We start from the raw sequence: 16,325 nt of genomic DNA, 5'->3' as shown, positions 1-16,325 counted from the left end.
TATTGAAATATACACTATAAAAAATGATTGTAAATTCTTTCTTGATGAGTATCATTTACCGTTCGACTTCTGAAGACACCTTAAACCAACTGCACGCACAGTATAATCACGTTGCCGGTTGCATGTTTGCAAGTTTTTGTTTCTACGAACGGAAATTGATATATATACTGACTAGCGAGTTCAGTTATATTTCCGCGTAACAATTTGAATTTGATTCAAATAGAAATTTAAATACTGATAACGGAGCTAAATTGATGAATAATACTACACACATGAAAATATTTATGCATATAGAAAAATGAACAAATTGTATTATTGTAATTTGCGAAAATTCGTTATATTAAATTTTGTATATATTATTTTTTATGCCGAACAGTACTTGTGTATGTGTGTATGTATATATATATATATATATATCGACACATTTATATATTAATTAATGCGAAATAATGAAGTGAATTTTTAGTCAATCACAGATTTTCGCGAAGAACAATTAAATTGTGGATATGAAAAAGAATCTAATTTCGTATTCTGCAGAATATATAATTACCGTTTTCGATGTGTATATATATATATATATATATATATATATATATATATATATATATATATATATATACATACACACATACACAAGTATATATATATACATCGAAAACGGTAAATATATATTCTGCAGAATACGAAATTAGATTCTTTTTCATATCCACAATTTAATTGTTCTTCGCGAAAATCTGTGATTGACTAAAAATTCACTTCATTATTTCGCGTTAATTAATATATAAATGTGTCGATAATTCAAATTCAGCTTATATTGCAAATAAAAATAAAAACCGAAAAATTGAACAAAAAAAAGTGTGTGTATACACATATACGATACGGTAGAAACAAAATGCGACCAATCTATTATATAATTAAACCTAACTGATATTGTAAAAAAAGGGGGGGAAAGAAAAAAGAAAGAAAGAGAACTAATAACTTCGATCGATATCTCTTTGAAATTTTTTACGTGCAGATATTTCTATATTTATCTCAATTAAATAAATTCTCAAATCAAATAAAACATATGAATTAAGAGATTTGAGAACTAAGAACTAAAAAATTGAAATATTATATAATAGAATATCTACAATGTAATTTTATCGGAACTTGTAATATTGAATATTTATTTCTTTAATTTTGTGTACATGCTTCTGTGTGATAATTTAAATAAATATTTCTCTCTTAATATTCACATTAAAACAAAAAAATCCTACAGATAACATCAAATTTGTTTAAGATGGATATTGAACAAATTTTGCAAATAAAAAACAAAAAAAATGAAATAAGATCAATTACATGTACATTGAATATATATCGTATGTAATATTAATCTATGGAATAATATAAGTACACACACACACACACACACACACACACACATATATATATATATATATATATATATAATAACTGAGACATAAAGTTCACTTCATTATTGGGGGTGTATAACAGATATTACATATAATAAAAAAAAATCAGATATTCTCGAACTTTTGTCAAAAGGGGCTCTCTGTAAGAATTGTGAATAGAAAAACATCTTCTCTCTTGCTGCTCTTTAAATAAAAATATTTCTTATATTTATAACTTAAGAAAGTCTTTCATGTGACGAAAAGCAAAGTAAAAGCAGAACTCTTCGAACTCCTAAAAATCACACAATAATTGATGTATATTGTTTACAAATACAAACATCATAATTAATAAATACCATTAATAGTGATTAACCGAGAACTGTGAAATTTACCTTAACCTTGTACTCAATCGCCTTGCTGTAGAAGAAAGCTACATTGGATGGGGTGATAGCTTGTTCTACTATCTGATTGCACTTCTTCTTAAGACTAGTCTCACCGTATTTGTCCGCCAATATCATTAGCTCTGTAATAAGTATGGTTTTAATTTGCAAATTGTAAATTCATAATAATATAAACTTTCACAATCAACTCAAAAACTTACCTAATGTTTTCTTCAAGGATAAATCGATTGTACCGGTATATAAATAATTCAAGAAGGCTTTATAGACGATATAGGAAATTTCCTCCAATACAATATATACAGACAAATCTAGTTTACTGTTAAAACCAATAATACGAAATAATCAAGGTTTAAAGATTTTCAATAAGAATAATTTCTATATGTTTACCTGTCATTATTTTCAGTCCAATCATATTGAAACTTGTTTTTGAAATGCTGACAACGAAACTGAAGAATAGCTTTATGAACGTGAATATGTTGTCCTTCCACTTCTATAATACAATCACTCGTTGACTGTGTTAAAAACGAACAAAAATCATTAAAATCCTTCAATAATATTGAACATAATAATTAATAAATAGGGATTTATTCTAAAAAGTTTACATAATTTTTCATTTACTTTAAAATTCGACATCATTAAAGTGACACTAGAAATTTTTATCAGAGTCATTACGACTGCAATTTAGTTCCTCTATGTAAAAACTATTTTCCAATTCTTTTTTAGTAAAATCTGTAAATTCGTATTGCACATAAAAAATTCACGGCAGAAATTAGTCTTTCTCTTTAAAATTCTCTATATCCCTTCTACATTCAATATTAATCAATTTAATACTTATATTTATAATAAAAAGATAATATACATATACAGAAAAAAATAACAGAAAACGTACCGGATCATCAAACGTCAATCCCAGGACATTAAGAGGGAGTTCCAAGGATTTTAATATATTCAATACTTCTTCGAGATCACTGTCTAATATAGCCATCGGTTTGTGCATGAATTTCATTCTACTGTACGCGAATGCATCGTGAATAGTAGATAACCCTGTGAGAAATGGGGAAGTAATTTTCTGATCGAAACAGTCGCCCCATACATAGATAGTCTCATTAGTGCCAACGGCAACGCTGAAGTTAGCGGAGGCACCGATGTCCAAAACCAACTCGGATATGTCCACCTATCGATAAAATCATTCTCATTATTGTTTTCGTTTCACTTATCGTGACGATTTAAATGTTTTTTCAATTTTTATCAATAAATCATGAATTACCATGGTCACACTGGAAAATGACAGATTATTATTAACACCTATTTGTCCTTTATCGTTGTTGCCCCAGGCATAGACTTTTCCTTCATCAGTAAGCACTAACGTGTGCTCAAATCCACAAGCCACCTTAACTAAAACAACAATGTTAATTAAAAAGATATAAATTTTAAATATAAACTAATTAAATTTACCTATCACTTTGTCGTTTACGTTAATTTCGATTGGGTGCGCATAATGCTTGTATAAATTCGACCCATTCATTACGAATGTGTAGTTAATCTGGCCGCTTTTATTGTCGCCCCAGCCATACAATTTGCCCTCCCCAGTAACAACCATGTTGAACTTTGAGCCACAAGCTATAGAGACCACATTCTTCTCTTTTAGTCTAGAAATCAGGTTCGGCACATCGACTTTATTGGGAATTTGGTTGTAATCACTTTCACGTGGTATGTGGATTTCCAACTGTTTATAACTATCATCATCTTTATATAGCTTTTGGATACCAACCTGTCCATAACTATTATCTCCCCAGGCATACACCTAAATTATAAACAATTGTTTAGCTTGTAATAATTATTGTTATTGTTATTATTGTAGCTCAACCTTTACTTACTTGACCGTCGCTGGTCAGAGCGAGAGAATGATAACTGCCGCATGCGATGTCTACGATACATTCTTTGAACATTACTCGAGTTGGTGTAGGCTGCATATTAGGAATTAAAGATCTTTTGTCCGATTCAAACTCACTGAATTTCCAGGAATAAACCTTTTTCAAAAATATGTATAACAATGTAATAATAGCTATACCTTTCTTGATATCTTATTTCATATGCAGATATATATGAATAAAAACGTAGAGAAAACTTAACAAAAAACTAATGATAAAGTATATTTTTACAAAACCAAATTGCATGCACAGAGTCATAAATAATATGCTATTTCTATCTTTATTTTCTTCATTTGTTAGAAATATTTTCCATGTCTTTCGTTTCTCTTCACGGAGTTACAATCTTTTACATTCTATTTTTTAATTTTAAATATAATTTTCATATTAAAGTAAATGGTCACATATCTGTCATTCAAACCAATTTACTTATTACATATTCTAATCTACTTACTTCATTTACATTACACAGTGCGTAAAATGAAAAAATTGCACATTTATTCAATTGAAATTAAGAATTAAAAAACATTGCTTTTTTCAAAATATTCATTTCTATAACTAATTCTAATGTTTACTATTATATTCTCCAAATAACACAATCTATTCATTCTTGTAATTTCTTTCTTTTTATGTTATCATAAGAGACAAATATAAACTTTTATTCTTTTTTGATCTCGGAAAACACTTCAGAATTTAGAAAGATTATAATTTCAAGAATAAGATTTATATCAATTTTATCTTTTAATATCAGATTAAAACTTATTTTGAAAAATGTAAATATGCCAAATGAGAAATATTAATTATTTAGTGTACCTCTCCTTCTTCTGTAAGTGCCAGGACAAAAGCTGAGTTGCAAGTAAAGGTCCTTATTTTTTTCCCACACAGTTCTGTTATCTCTTTTGGATAGAGACCAATATGTGTGTCATTAATCTTCAAATGATCATCTTTGTTATAATCTAAGGTGTAGACATTCTTGTCCCTCGTCACAATTAAAGCCCTGTTTCCTCCGTTACCTGTTTAAAATGCCACTCCATAAATAACAATTTCATATATGCAAAATCAATAAAATAAAATATAATAAAATAAAAAAGATGGAAATCTTACCATATACCATAACCATACGAATTTGTATGACAAATTCTGGCTTTAACAGGTTCAAGATCGGCCAGTTTCTAAAAGACGACGGATACATCTTCTTCACTAGATCGAATGACAATTTTCTCTTATATTTCTGCATCTCTCTACGAACAGTTGATAACGTTGCACTTTAATTATTAACTCATTTTGACTTTATTAAATTAAACCACGTGCAATTATTTCAACATTGCTATCCAGCAGAGATAATGTACATAGAAAGAGAAAGACATCAAAAACTTACTCTTTCCTGTTCGTTGTATCTGACCTTTCCTCCTGCATGTCTTCTTCTTCTTCTATACGTGGTGCAAAACGAATTTTCCGATGATGGCACTCTGTGACTTGGAAAAGTTTAATAACCTTCTTTCTTGAATTATATGCTTCCAAGAATAAAACTGCATACAATTATAAAATATATCTTATACAAGATGTCTGAAAATATTTTATATGTACCAATCGTTTTTATAGTTCTTCCTTGATTCATCAAAGATATCTATCGACATTAAATTCGTCAGCCCAGTCAGGGCGCAAAAATGCAACTGCGCGGTATAATTTATATTCGCAGATGTTTCCAATAACGGAAAATGCTATACAGGGTGTCCGGTAACTAACGGACCAACGATTACAAGTGGATTCTTTGGTCAATTTGGGAACGATTTTTCCTCAGCAAAAATGTCGAAAAAGGTCATCATTTTTTACAACTTTCCAATATTTGTCATTATGTATCTTTATAACTAAGCCTCAAATTAAAATTTTATTATAGTAAACTCTACCTAAAATTAACTGAAGAATGTAATTATGTTAGACTTTTAACTCCAAAACGTTTAGTTCTCAAAAAATCCATTTTTTTCAATTGTTTATAACTCGAAAATTATTGACTTCTCAATATTTTTGCTAAGGAAAAATCGTCTCCAAATTGGCCAGAGAATCCGCCCTTAATCATTGGTCCGTTAGTTACCGGACACCCTGTATATATATATAAATAAATAACTAGAAAGTACAATTACTTCCCTAAAATGATTTCAATTTGATTCAAAAGATATAGTATATTGTTAACGAAAATAAATTGATGAAGAATGTAACATACATATAAAAATATATGGAAAGGAAAAAAAATACTGTAATACGGAAATTTGAAAAAATTATTGAATTTTGTACTTATTATTTTTGTTGCCTAACCTTATGTTAAAAGATATTGTTATAGATATCAAATAAAATTGCACTGAATTACGACATCGAAAAATAAATTATTTTCTGCAGAATACGAAAAATTAAACATCTACAATGTGATTTTATGGGAACTTGTAATATTGGATATTTACTTCTTTTATTTTGTGTACATGCTTCTATATTTGATAATATATTTCAAATAAAGTTTTCTCCCTTAATGTTTTCAAATTATAACAAAAAATTATACTAATAATAAGTATACATATGCGATGACTAAAACACTAAGTTCATTTCATTACTGAGCGTGTATGGCAAATATTACTTACAAAAATACAAAAAAATCAGCGATTTTCCTCGAAATTTTTGTCAAAAAGAGCTCTCTGTAAAAAAGTTACGTTCGAAAAATATTTTCTTTAGCTGCTTTTTGAATAAAATTATTTCTTATATTTATATCTAACTTAAGATAATTTTTTGACAGTACTACGTCTTTCATGTGACATAGAGCAAACTCAAAGCAAAACTTCTCGAACTCCTAAAATTCACACAATAAATAACGATGTACTGTTTAGAAATACAAATATATTATAATTAATGAATTCCATAATAGTGATTAATCGAGAATTATGAAATTTACCTTAGCCTTGTACTCGATCGCCTTGCTGTAGAAGAAAGCTACATTGGATGGGGTGATAATTTGTTCTACTATCTGATTGCACTTCTTCTTAAGACTGGTCTCACCGTACTCGTCAGCCAATATCATTAGTTCTGTAATACGTGTGGTTTGAATATCTTTGAGTTGTAAATTCATAATAATATAAATTTCTACAATCAAGTCAAAAATTTACCTAATGCATTCTCCGAAGGTAAATCGATCATGCCAGTATATAAAAATTTCAAGAAGGCTTTATAGACGATGTAGGAAAATTTCTCCGATACAACATATACCGACGAATTTAGTTTACTGTTAACACCAACATGTTGACAATACGAAATAATCAAGGTTTAAAGATTTTCAATAAGAATAATTTATTCCTATATGTTTACCTGTCATTATTTTCAGTCCAATCATGCTGAAACTTGTTTTTGAAATGTTGACAACGAATCTGAAGAATAACTTTATGAACGTAAATACGTTGTTCTTCAACTTGTATAATACAATCGCTCGTTGACTGTGTTAAAAAAGAACAAACATCATTAAAATACTATAATAATATTAAACATAATAATTAATAAATACAGATTTATTGTATAAAAATTTATATAATTTTCCGTTTACAACATTAGAATTCGATATCATTAAAGTGACACAAGAAATCTTTAGCCATTTATCAAAAAGCCATTGTAACTATAATTTATTTCCTCTATGTAGGAAAACTTTTTTCCAATTCTTTTTTTAGTAAAATCTGTAAATTCGTATTGTATTTACAAAATTACAATAAAAGTTAATTTTTCTCTTTAACATTCCCTATTTATTCTTTCTATACCCTATAATAATCAATTCAGTACATATGTATATACGCGTTTTTATATTTCTAAAACAAAGATAATTTACATATACAATATAGAGAAAAATAACAGAAAACGTACCGAATCATTGAACGCCATTCCCAGAACATTGAGAGAAAGTCCCAGGGATTCTAATAAATTCAGTACTTCTTCGACGTCACAGTCCGATACAGCCAGCGGCTTGTGCATAACTCTCGTACCGTGCGCGAATGCATCATGAATAATGGATAACCCTGTGAGAAATGGGGTGGTAATTTTCTGATCGAAACAGTTGCCCCATACATAGACAGTCTTATTAGTGCCAACAGCAACGCTGAAGTTAGCGGAGGCACCGATGTCCAAAACTAACTCGGGTATGTCTACCTGTTAATTAAGTCATTTTTATTATTTTGTTTTTCGTTTTATTTATCGTAATGATTTAATTGGTTTTTCAATTTTTATCAATGAATCATGGATTACCATGGTCAAAACGGAGATTGATAGAGCATTATGAACACCTATTTGTCCTTTATTGTTGTTGCCCCAGGCATAGACTTTTCCTTCATCTGTAAGCGCCAAAGTGTGCTCAAATCCGCAAGCCACCTTAGCTAAACAGCAACGTTAATCATAAAACTATAAATTTTCAATATAAACTAATTAAATTTACCTATCACTTTGTCATTTACGGCAATTTCGAATGGGTGCGCATAATACTTGTATAAATTCGACCCATTCATTACGAATTTGTAGTTAATCTGGCCGCTTTTATTGTCGCCCCAGCCATACAATTCGCCCTCGCCAGTAACAACCATGTTGAACTTTGAGCCACAAGCGATAGAGACCACATTCTTCTCTTTTAGTCCAGAAATCAGGTTCGGCACATCGACTTTATGGGACATTTGGTTGTATCCACTTGAATATGCGTTTGACTTGTGGATACCAACCTGTCCATAACTATTATCTCCCCAGGCATACACCTAAATTACAAACAATTGTTTAGCTTGTAATAATTATTGTTATTGTTATTATTGTAGCTCAACCTTTACTTACTTGACCGTCGCTGGTCAGAGCGAGAGAATGATAACTGCCGCATGCGATGTCTACGATACATTTTTTGAACACTACTCGAGTAGGCGTGGGCTGCATAATGGGAATTTGCGATCTGGCGTCCGATTCAAACTCATTGAATTTCCAGGAATAAACCTTTTTCAAAAATACGTATAACAATAATGTATAATAATAACTATATACCTTTCATGTTATCTTATTTCATATGCAGATATATTTAAATAAAAACATAAATAGAGAAAACTTGATAAAAAAACTAATGATAAAGTTTGATATTTTTTTCAATTCTATATACATATAAATGTTTCTCAACAAAATACTTATTGTGAACAGATATAATTAATATTTTCTCACACTCGTAACATATTATAGAAGTGTATATATATTACTTAAATTTTTACAAAACCAAATTGCATGCACATAAAGAATCAAAAATGATGTGCTATTACTATATCTTCATTTTTTCATTTGTTAGAAATACTATCTATATTTTTCGATTCTCTTCAGAAAATAAAGTTAGTCTTTTACAATCTGTTCTTAATTTTAAACATAATTTTTATATTGAAATAAATGGCCAATTATAGTTACATTTATATCTGTACTTTCATCAATTTACTTATTATACATACTTTTAACTTTTAACTACTTGTGCTACTTACATTACACAATGTGTAGAACAAAAATGTTACACATACATTTAATCACAAATGAGAATTAAAAAACATTGCTTCTTTTAAAATATTCAATTCTATAATTAATTCTAATTTTTACTATTACACATTCTAAAATAACACAATCTAGTCGTTCTTGTATTTTCTTTCTTTATATAATATCTCGTACAACATAAAGAGAAATTTTCGCTCTCTATTGCTCTCTAAGAACCACTAGCAGATTCTAAAAATGGAGGGGGGAAAATCAAAACCCCTCATTCAAATAAAAAAAACTCTTGGTTGATCCTTGAGTAAGCTAAGCATGAAACAAAACATTAATTAAATAATTTCGCAAAAACCCCCACCTCCCCCTATAATTGATATCAGGATCCGCTAATGTTAAGAACATGCTTTAGAACTTACAAAAGTTGTAAGATCTTATATCAATTTTATCTTTTAATCTCAGATAAAAATTTATTTTGAAAAACTTAAATGTGCTAAATGAGAAATATTAAATATTAATTATTTATTAGAAATATTAAAAATATTAATTATTTATTAGTATACCTCTCCTTCTTCTGTAAGTGCCAGGACAAAAGCTGAGTTGCAAGTAAAGGTCCTTATTTTTTTCCCACACAGTTCTGTTACCTCTTTTGGATAGAGACCAATATGTGTGTCATTAATCTTCAAATAATCATTTTTGTTATAATCTAAGGTGTAGACATTCTTGTCATTCGTCACAATTAAAGTTCTGTTTCCTCCATTACCTGTTTTAAAATGTGACTTCATAAATAACAATTTCATGTAAACAAAAACATTAAAATAAAATACAATAAAATAAAAAAGATGGAAATCTTACCATATACCATAATCATACGAATTTGGATGATAAATTCCGGCTTTAAGTGGCTCAAGATTGGCCAGTTTCTAAAAGACGATGGATATATCTTGTTCATTAGATCGCATGACAATTTTCTCCTCTTATATTTCTGCATCTCTCTACAAATAGTTGATAAAGTTGCAGTTTAATTATTCATTTACTTTGACTTTAATTAATTAAACCGTGCTATTATTTCAACATTGCTATCCAGCAGAGATAATGTATATAGAAAGAGAAAGGCATCAAAAACTTACTCCTTTTCGTTCTTTGTCTCTGACCTTTCTTCCTGCATGTCTTCGTCTTCTAAACGTGATGCAAAACGAATTTTCAGATGATAGCAATGACTTGGACACCTTTAATGATGCTTCTTTCTTCAATTATATTAACCCGATAATAAAAGCGCATAAAATAATGAAATATACACTATAAAAATGACTAAATATAATTTCTTTTGCAATACGTACTACTCGTTTTCCTCAGTTCTTCCTGCAGGATATCGTTAGATTACTAAGGACACAAAACAACTGTAGGGTATTACGCGTTGATGTTTACTACTCTTCGTTTTCAAGAGCGAAGATGATATACATGTAAACACACACTTAATAAAGGAACTGTTTTCAGTTACTTGCGTATAAGAATTAAAATTTGACACACATGTGTATATATATATATATATATGCATAGAAATATGAACAAATTGTATTATTGTAATTTGAAAAATTCATTATTAAATTTCGTATATATTATTTGTTGCCGAACCGTACTTGAAGATATAGATATCTAGACTTAAAATGCGGGCAATCTATAATTAAACATAATTAATTGATATTCTAAGAAAAAAAGGAGGGGGAAGAAGAAAAAAGAGAACTAAACTTTGATCGAAATCTCTTTGAAATTTTTTACGTGCAGATATTTCTATATTTATCTCAATTAAATAAATTATCTCAAATCAAAAACTATATATGAATTAAGAGATTTCAGAACTATAAGAACTGAAAAAATGAAATATTATATAATAGAATATCCACAATGTAATTTTATAGGAACTTGTAATATATCGGAACTATTTCTTTCTTTCACTTTGTGTACATGTTTAAATTTGATAATATATTTTAAACAAATTGTTCCCCCTCAATTAATTCACATTATAGCAGAAAAAATTGTAAATTTAAGATGGATTAAATAAATTTTCAAATATTCCGAAAAAAATTAAATAAGATTAATTAGATGTATACTGAATATGTATGTCATGTAATGCTAATCTATGGAAATATATATATGATAATTGAAACACAAAGTTCACTTTCTTATTGAACGCGTATAGTAGACAATACTAGTCCACATAAAAAAATAGACAAATAATAATCAGCGAAATTTTGCTCGTAATTTATTTCAAAACTGGCTCTTTGTACAAAAGTTATGTTTTAAAAATATTTTCTGCAGTTGCTCGTTGAATAAAAATATCCTTTATACTCGCGTCTAACTTCTTATATTCGTCCGATAATACTACCATTTTTATGTCACACAAAGCAAATTGGAAACAAAATTCCTCGACTTCCTAAAATTTACATAATATTTGACGATATATTGTATACACATAAATCGTGTAATTAATAAATTCTAACATTAATAGCGATAAATAGCGAAGTGTAACACTTACCTTAAAATTGCACTCAATCGCCTTGCTGTAAAATAAAGCCACATTGGATGCTGTGATTGCACGCTTTATTAATTCATGGCATTTTATCTTAAGCTGAGGCACACAGTATTTATCGGCCAATTTCATAAGATCTGTAAGAATGTGTTTTATCAGTTTACAAGTTCATAATAACTTAAACTTACAATCAACTCAAATTTACCTAATGCATTCTCAGACGGTACATCAACTGTTCCAGTATATAAGTATGTGAAGAAGGCTTTATAGACGATGTAGGAAAAATCATACACACAGTATATATCTATTGGCATATCTTCAAGACTGTTAAAACCAATGAATTGATATTACAAAACAATTAAGACTGAGATTCTCAGAAGGAATAAATTACTTTTAAGTTCTTACCTTATATTTTTATCAATCCATTCCTGTTTAAACATATGTCTAAAATACTGACAACTATCTTTCAAAATATATCTGTGAAGGTGAATACGTTGTCCTTCAACTTTAACAATAAAATCGTAGGTCGCCTGTGTCAGAAAAAAAAAACAAAAATTGTTATAAATAATTTAATATATAGAATCAAATGTTTTATATTAAAAATATCAAATGTGAATATAAAAAGATTCATCTTAAAAAATTTCACAATTTTTCGCTCATAACATTATAATTAAAGATAGCTGCATAAATGTTGCAGTAGTTATTTTATGATAGCAATTTATTTTTTCTATGTAAGAAAAAGTTTTCCAATTTTTTTTTATAAAATATGTAAATTCGTAATGTACTTGAAAAAAAATTACAATAAAAATTAACCTTTATAAAACTCCACAAACTTTTATACTAATCCAACATAATATACATATATGGTTTTATATTATATAACATGACTCTATATATAAAATATATAGGCAAAAATAACAGAAGACGTACCGAATCATCGAATGTCGTTGCCTGATTGACTCCCGAGGATTCCACTGTATTTAATAATTCTTCACTGTCCGATACTACCAACGGCTTGTGCATAACTTTCATTGTAATGGACGATAATGCCTCATCAATAGTGGAGAATTCTGTGTGAAATGGGGAGAAATAATTGTCACCGCGATAATCGCCCCATATAAAGACCGACTTTGTAATGTCAACAGCAACATTAAAATTATCATAGACAGCGATGTCCTCAACCAATGTGGACATCCTCACCTGTCAATTGAATCATCATATATTATTCTCATTTCATTTATCGTAGCAATTATTAAAAGGTTTTTTCAATTTTTTTTAATAAACAGGATGTATACTCAAATTTTATAAATAAATTCAATAATTTTCTAAGTACCTTTGTTCAAAATTTCAAGTAAAATTGAAGTATTTAAAAAAATTTTAAATACAATTTTAAATTAAATTCATTTTTAATGTATATAATTTTTTAACATAAATAAAAAATTTTTAATATAATATAATATTATGTTTTATAATAAAATATATTTTAATATACTTCTTAATATAAACCTAATAAATTTTATATTTTTTAAAGGTATATTTGAAAATATAAAGTCAAACAAGCAATTTTTTAAAAAATTCCCTGAGTTCGAAATAAATTCCATGAGTATTCTAGGATTTTTCAAGGCAGAAAAAAATTCCCTGAGAATTCCAGGTTTTTCCCGAGAGTATACATTCTGAATGAATCATGATTTACCAAAATCGGAGCGTAGTGGAACGCCAAATCATAATCAGCGCCTAGTTGTCCTTTATCATTCTTGCCCCAAGCATAGACGTGTCCTTCATTCGTAAGCGCCAACACATGCTCGGATCCGCAAGCGATTTTAACTAAAACATCAAGATTAATCATAAGGATATGGATCATTATTAAAATTCTTCGAAACGAATCTCGGATAAGAAACTAATAAAATTTACCTATAGTTTTATTTATCATAATTTTGAGTGGGTTTATGTCAAATCTCCATACTGCACCGCTGTTTATAATTATGGAGCGGTTATTTTCATCGCACCAATCACACAGTTTACCCCAACCATACAGTTCGCCCTCATCAGTGAGAACCACGCTAAACTTCGAGCCGCAAGCAATAGAGGAAACCTTCTTCTCTTTTAAAATATGTTTCACGTTGCATGGAAAAATGAAAGGATTAGAATATTCATGTATATAATATTTAGATGACTTTTGATGCCAATCTGTCCATAAGTATTTCCCCAAGCGTACAACTAAATTACAAAGAAAAGTGATTAATTTGGAGGAATGTGACTATTGCTATCCTTACTATTGTAGTTCAATCTTTGCTTACTTGGCCATCGTTGGTCAAAGCGAGAAAATGTTCACTGCTGCATGCAATGTCCACGATACATTTGTTTCTCACATTGTTGTACTCCTTTGGAATACGTTTTATTTTAAGAACAGTCCATGAACAGTGCCTCTTGAAGCTCCAGAAGAAAAGCTTTTTCAAAAAACATAATAATGTATAATGATAACTATATCTTTGTTGATATCTTATTTAATATATACAATGATATATTTCAGTATGCAAATAGAATGCACAACTAGAAAAAATTTAGCAAGACTAATATGATGAAGTTTCAAATTATATAAAGTACTGTACACAAGTGTTTCTACATAAACTTATAAATTCATTGATTATATATAACATTAATAGAGAATAAAATTAAAACTTTTGTTAAATAAAATTAAATACTTTTGTTAAATTTAAAATTTATATTACAATAAATTTACACATATACATATAGAATGAAATTACAACATATACTCACAACTATATATGTATATTCACAACTATACAATAAAATGAGAATACACATATAGAATGAAAATGTTGTACCCATTCAATTTAAAATGAGAATCAAAAAACATTGTATCCAACAAAATTATTATTTCTTTACTTAAATCTACTAATGTTTATATATTTTTCTAAATAGTACAACCTAATAGTTCTTGCCTATATTTTCTCTTTTCTTAAAATATCTTAAAATTAAAACATTAATATATTCATTTTTACTTGCTCTCTAAGAAAAATTTAGAATGTAAAAAAGCTATAAAACCTTATATTTAATCTTATTTTTTACCCAGTAAAATTTATCTTCTTAATTAACCAGTTTAAAATCTATATTAATATCTATATTAATATATAAAATTAAGTGTATCATTGAAGAGATGTGAAGAGATATCATTTATTGTACCTTTCCATCTTCTGTTAGTGCTGAGGCAACATATGGGCTGCAAACAAACGTCTTTATGTCCTTTCCACACATTTGTTCCATCTTCTTTGAGTAGAGATCATGTGTGTCCTTACTATTCCAAAGATCATATTTACTACATTCAAAAGTATATACATTCTTGTCCTTCGTCACAATTAGAGCCCTATTACCATTATCTGTTTCAAAACGCCACAACATAAGTAACAATTACATGTATAAACAAAACAATAATAAATAATGACAATAAAAATAATAAAATAGTAAAAATAAGTTAAATATCTTACCATATACCATTACCATGCGAATTTGCATGGTAAATTTCGGTTTTAGCAGATTTAAAATCGGCCAGTTCCTGAAATTCGACGAAATTAATTTTACAAGATTGCATGGTAACTACAAATAATTGGTAATTTTCAATTTATTAATTCACTCATCCTCACTATAACTTGGATTATTTGTACTTTATCTTACGCGCTTATCGTTTTCATCTCTTGCATTATACAGGGTGTCCCATAATTCGCGAATCACCTTTCATGGGCAGATAGAATTATGGACACCCTGTATATCTTGCAAACATCTTTAATTATTTCAATATCGATATCTAGGAATATGAATAGAAAATTAAACAAAAAGAAGACATCAAACTCACTTCATTATTTTATTCGTCCTCGAAGACTCTGATATCTCTTCCTGCATATCTTCGTCTTTCTCTTTTTCTTGAATGGAGGGATTATCTACTAAGCTATACACTGGGTTATCCGACGATGAGCTATTCATCCGTAATTTATTCGACGATAAGAAGCCATACGACGAAGAGCAATCCGAAAAGTTCTCCGAAGAGTTCTTCGACGATGAGGTTTCCAACATATTCCACATGATCGCAACGTGATTTAAAAAATATGATTCTTCTTGCTTAAATTATATGCCTGAAAGTCGCAGAAACACATAAAATAAAATATATATTACAAAAATTATTAAAAATAATTTTTACGTATTACTATGTATTACTCCTTTACTTCTAGAATATTGTTTAGAGATGCAGCAGAACAACCACGTGTTCACTGATGCAAATGCGGCCTCATACTGGTACTGGGTATCGATTCTGTAATTTCTTCTAAAGTAAAAATGTGAAAAGTAAAAAATTTCCGCCAATCACAAATTGAATTTAAAATGAAATCGATATGCGATTGGTGGAAATTTTTCACTTTTCACGTTTTCACTTTAGAAAAAGTTACAGAATGGATACCCTAGTCACGGCTCACAGCTGGTGGTCCTTTGTTCTTTCGAAAAGTGGAAACGGAAAATAAAATGCATATATATATATTCATTTGACTAGAGAGTA

At 28.7% G+C, this 16,325-nt stretch overlaps 2 protein-coding genes across 2 annotated transcripts; both read right to left on the bottom strand.

Moving 5' to 3' along the window:
- Positions 1 to 1,193: 1,193 nt before the first annotated feature.
- Positions 1,194 to 10,694, bottom strand: LOC114938922 (uncharacterized). Its single transcript, XM_085480590.1, has 23 exons — positions 10,663 to 10,694; positions 10,362 to 10,460; positions 10,087 to 10,226; positions 9,795 to 9,994; positions 8,560 to 8,712; positions 8,177 to 8,486; positions 7,990 to 8,117; positions 7,612 to 7,893; positions 7,069 to 7,193; positions 6,870 to 6,985; positions 6,659 to 6,789; positions 6,420 to 6,556; positions 5,099 to 5,257; positions 4,825 to 4,961; positions 4,534 to 4,733; positions 3,670 to 3,822; positions 3,248 to 3,596; positions 3,060 to 3,187; positions 2,682 to 2,966; positions 2,180 to 2,304; positions 1,993 to 2,108; positions 1,784 to 1,914; positions 1,194 to 1,683 (listed from the first exon to the last, which is right to left on the bottom strand). Exons 1-23 carry the CDS (start codon positions 10,692 to 10,694, stop codon positions 1,621 to 1,623), a joined length of 3,699 nt encoding a protein of 1,232 aa, XP_085336716.1. The 3' UTR covers positions 1,194 to 1,620.
- Positions 10,695 to 11,469: 775 nt separating this feature from the next.
- On the bottom strand, positions 11,470 to 16,066 carry LOC114939022 (RCC1 and BTB domain-containing protein 1-like). Its single transcript, XM_085480570.1, has 13 exons — positions 16,000 to 16,066; positions 15,633 to 15,909; positions 15,268 to 15,335; positions 14,966 to 15,159; positions 14,059 to 14,208; positions 13,942 to 13,978; positions 13,673 to 13,909; positions 13,455 to 13,585; positions 12,692 to 12,961; positions 12,167 to 12,291; positions 11,967 to 12,085; positions 11,768 to 11,898; positions 11,470 to 11,665 (listed from the first exon to the last, which is right to left on the bottom strand). The coding sequence occupies exons 2-13, from the start codon at positions 15,857 to 15,859 to the stop codon at positions 11,525 to 11,527; spliced, it is 1,830 nt and encodes a 609-aa protein (XP_085336696.1). The 5' UTR covers positions 15,860 to 15,909; positions 16,000 to 16,066; the 3' UTR covers positions 11,470 to 11,524.
- Between the last annotated feature and the right edge of the window lie 259 nt (positions 16,067 to 16,325).

The sequence above is a fragment of the Nylanderia fulva genome, unplaced genomic scaffold, assembly GCF_048542155.1.
Source record: "Nylanderia fulva isolate GAGA-0341 unplaced genomic scaffold, ASM4854215v1 Scaffold15, whole genome shotgun sequence".
NCBI classification, from domain to species: Eukaryota; Metazoa; Arthropoda; class Insecta; order Hymenoptera; family Formicidae; genus Nylanderia; species Nylanderia fulva.
This window is presented reverse-complemented; position numbering and strand designations above follow the sequence as displayed.

Excerpts from the sequence above, each read along its gene's own strand:
- LOC114938922 (XM_085480590.1), bottom strand. The coding sequence starts at position 10,694 with ATGTATATCATCTTCGCTCTTGAAAACGAAGA. Across the intron at positions 9,995-10,086 it reads TCGTATGATTATGGTATATG|GTAATGGAGGAAACAGAACT; the intron begins GTAAGATTTCCA and ends ATTTTAAAACAG. Across the intron at positions 6,557-6,658 it reads CGATCGAGTACAAGGCTAAG|GAGTTCGAGAAGTTTTGCTT; the intron begins GTAAATTTCATA and ends TGTGAATTTTAG.
- LOC114939022 (XM_085480570.1), bottom strand. The coding sequence starts at position 15,859 with ATGTGGAATATGTTGGAAACCTCATCGTCGAAGAACTCTTCGGAGAAC. Across the intron at positions 12,086-12,166 it reads TGGATTGATAAAAATATAAG|TCTTGAAGATATGCCAATAG; the intron begins GTAAGAACTTAA and ends TGGTTTTAACAG. Across the intron at positions 11,899-11,966 it reads ACCGTCTGAGAATGCATTAG|ATCTTATGAAATTGGCCGAT; the intron begins GTAAATTTGAGT and ends ACATTCTTACAG.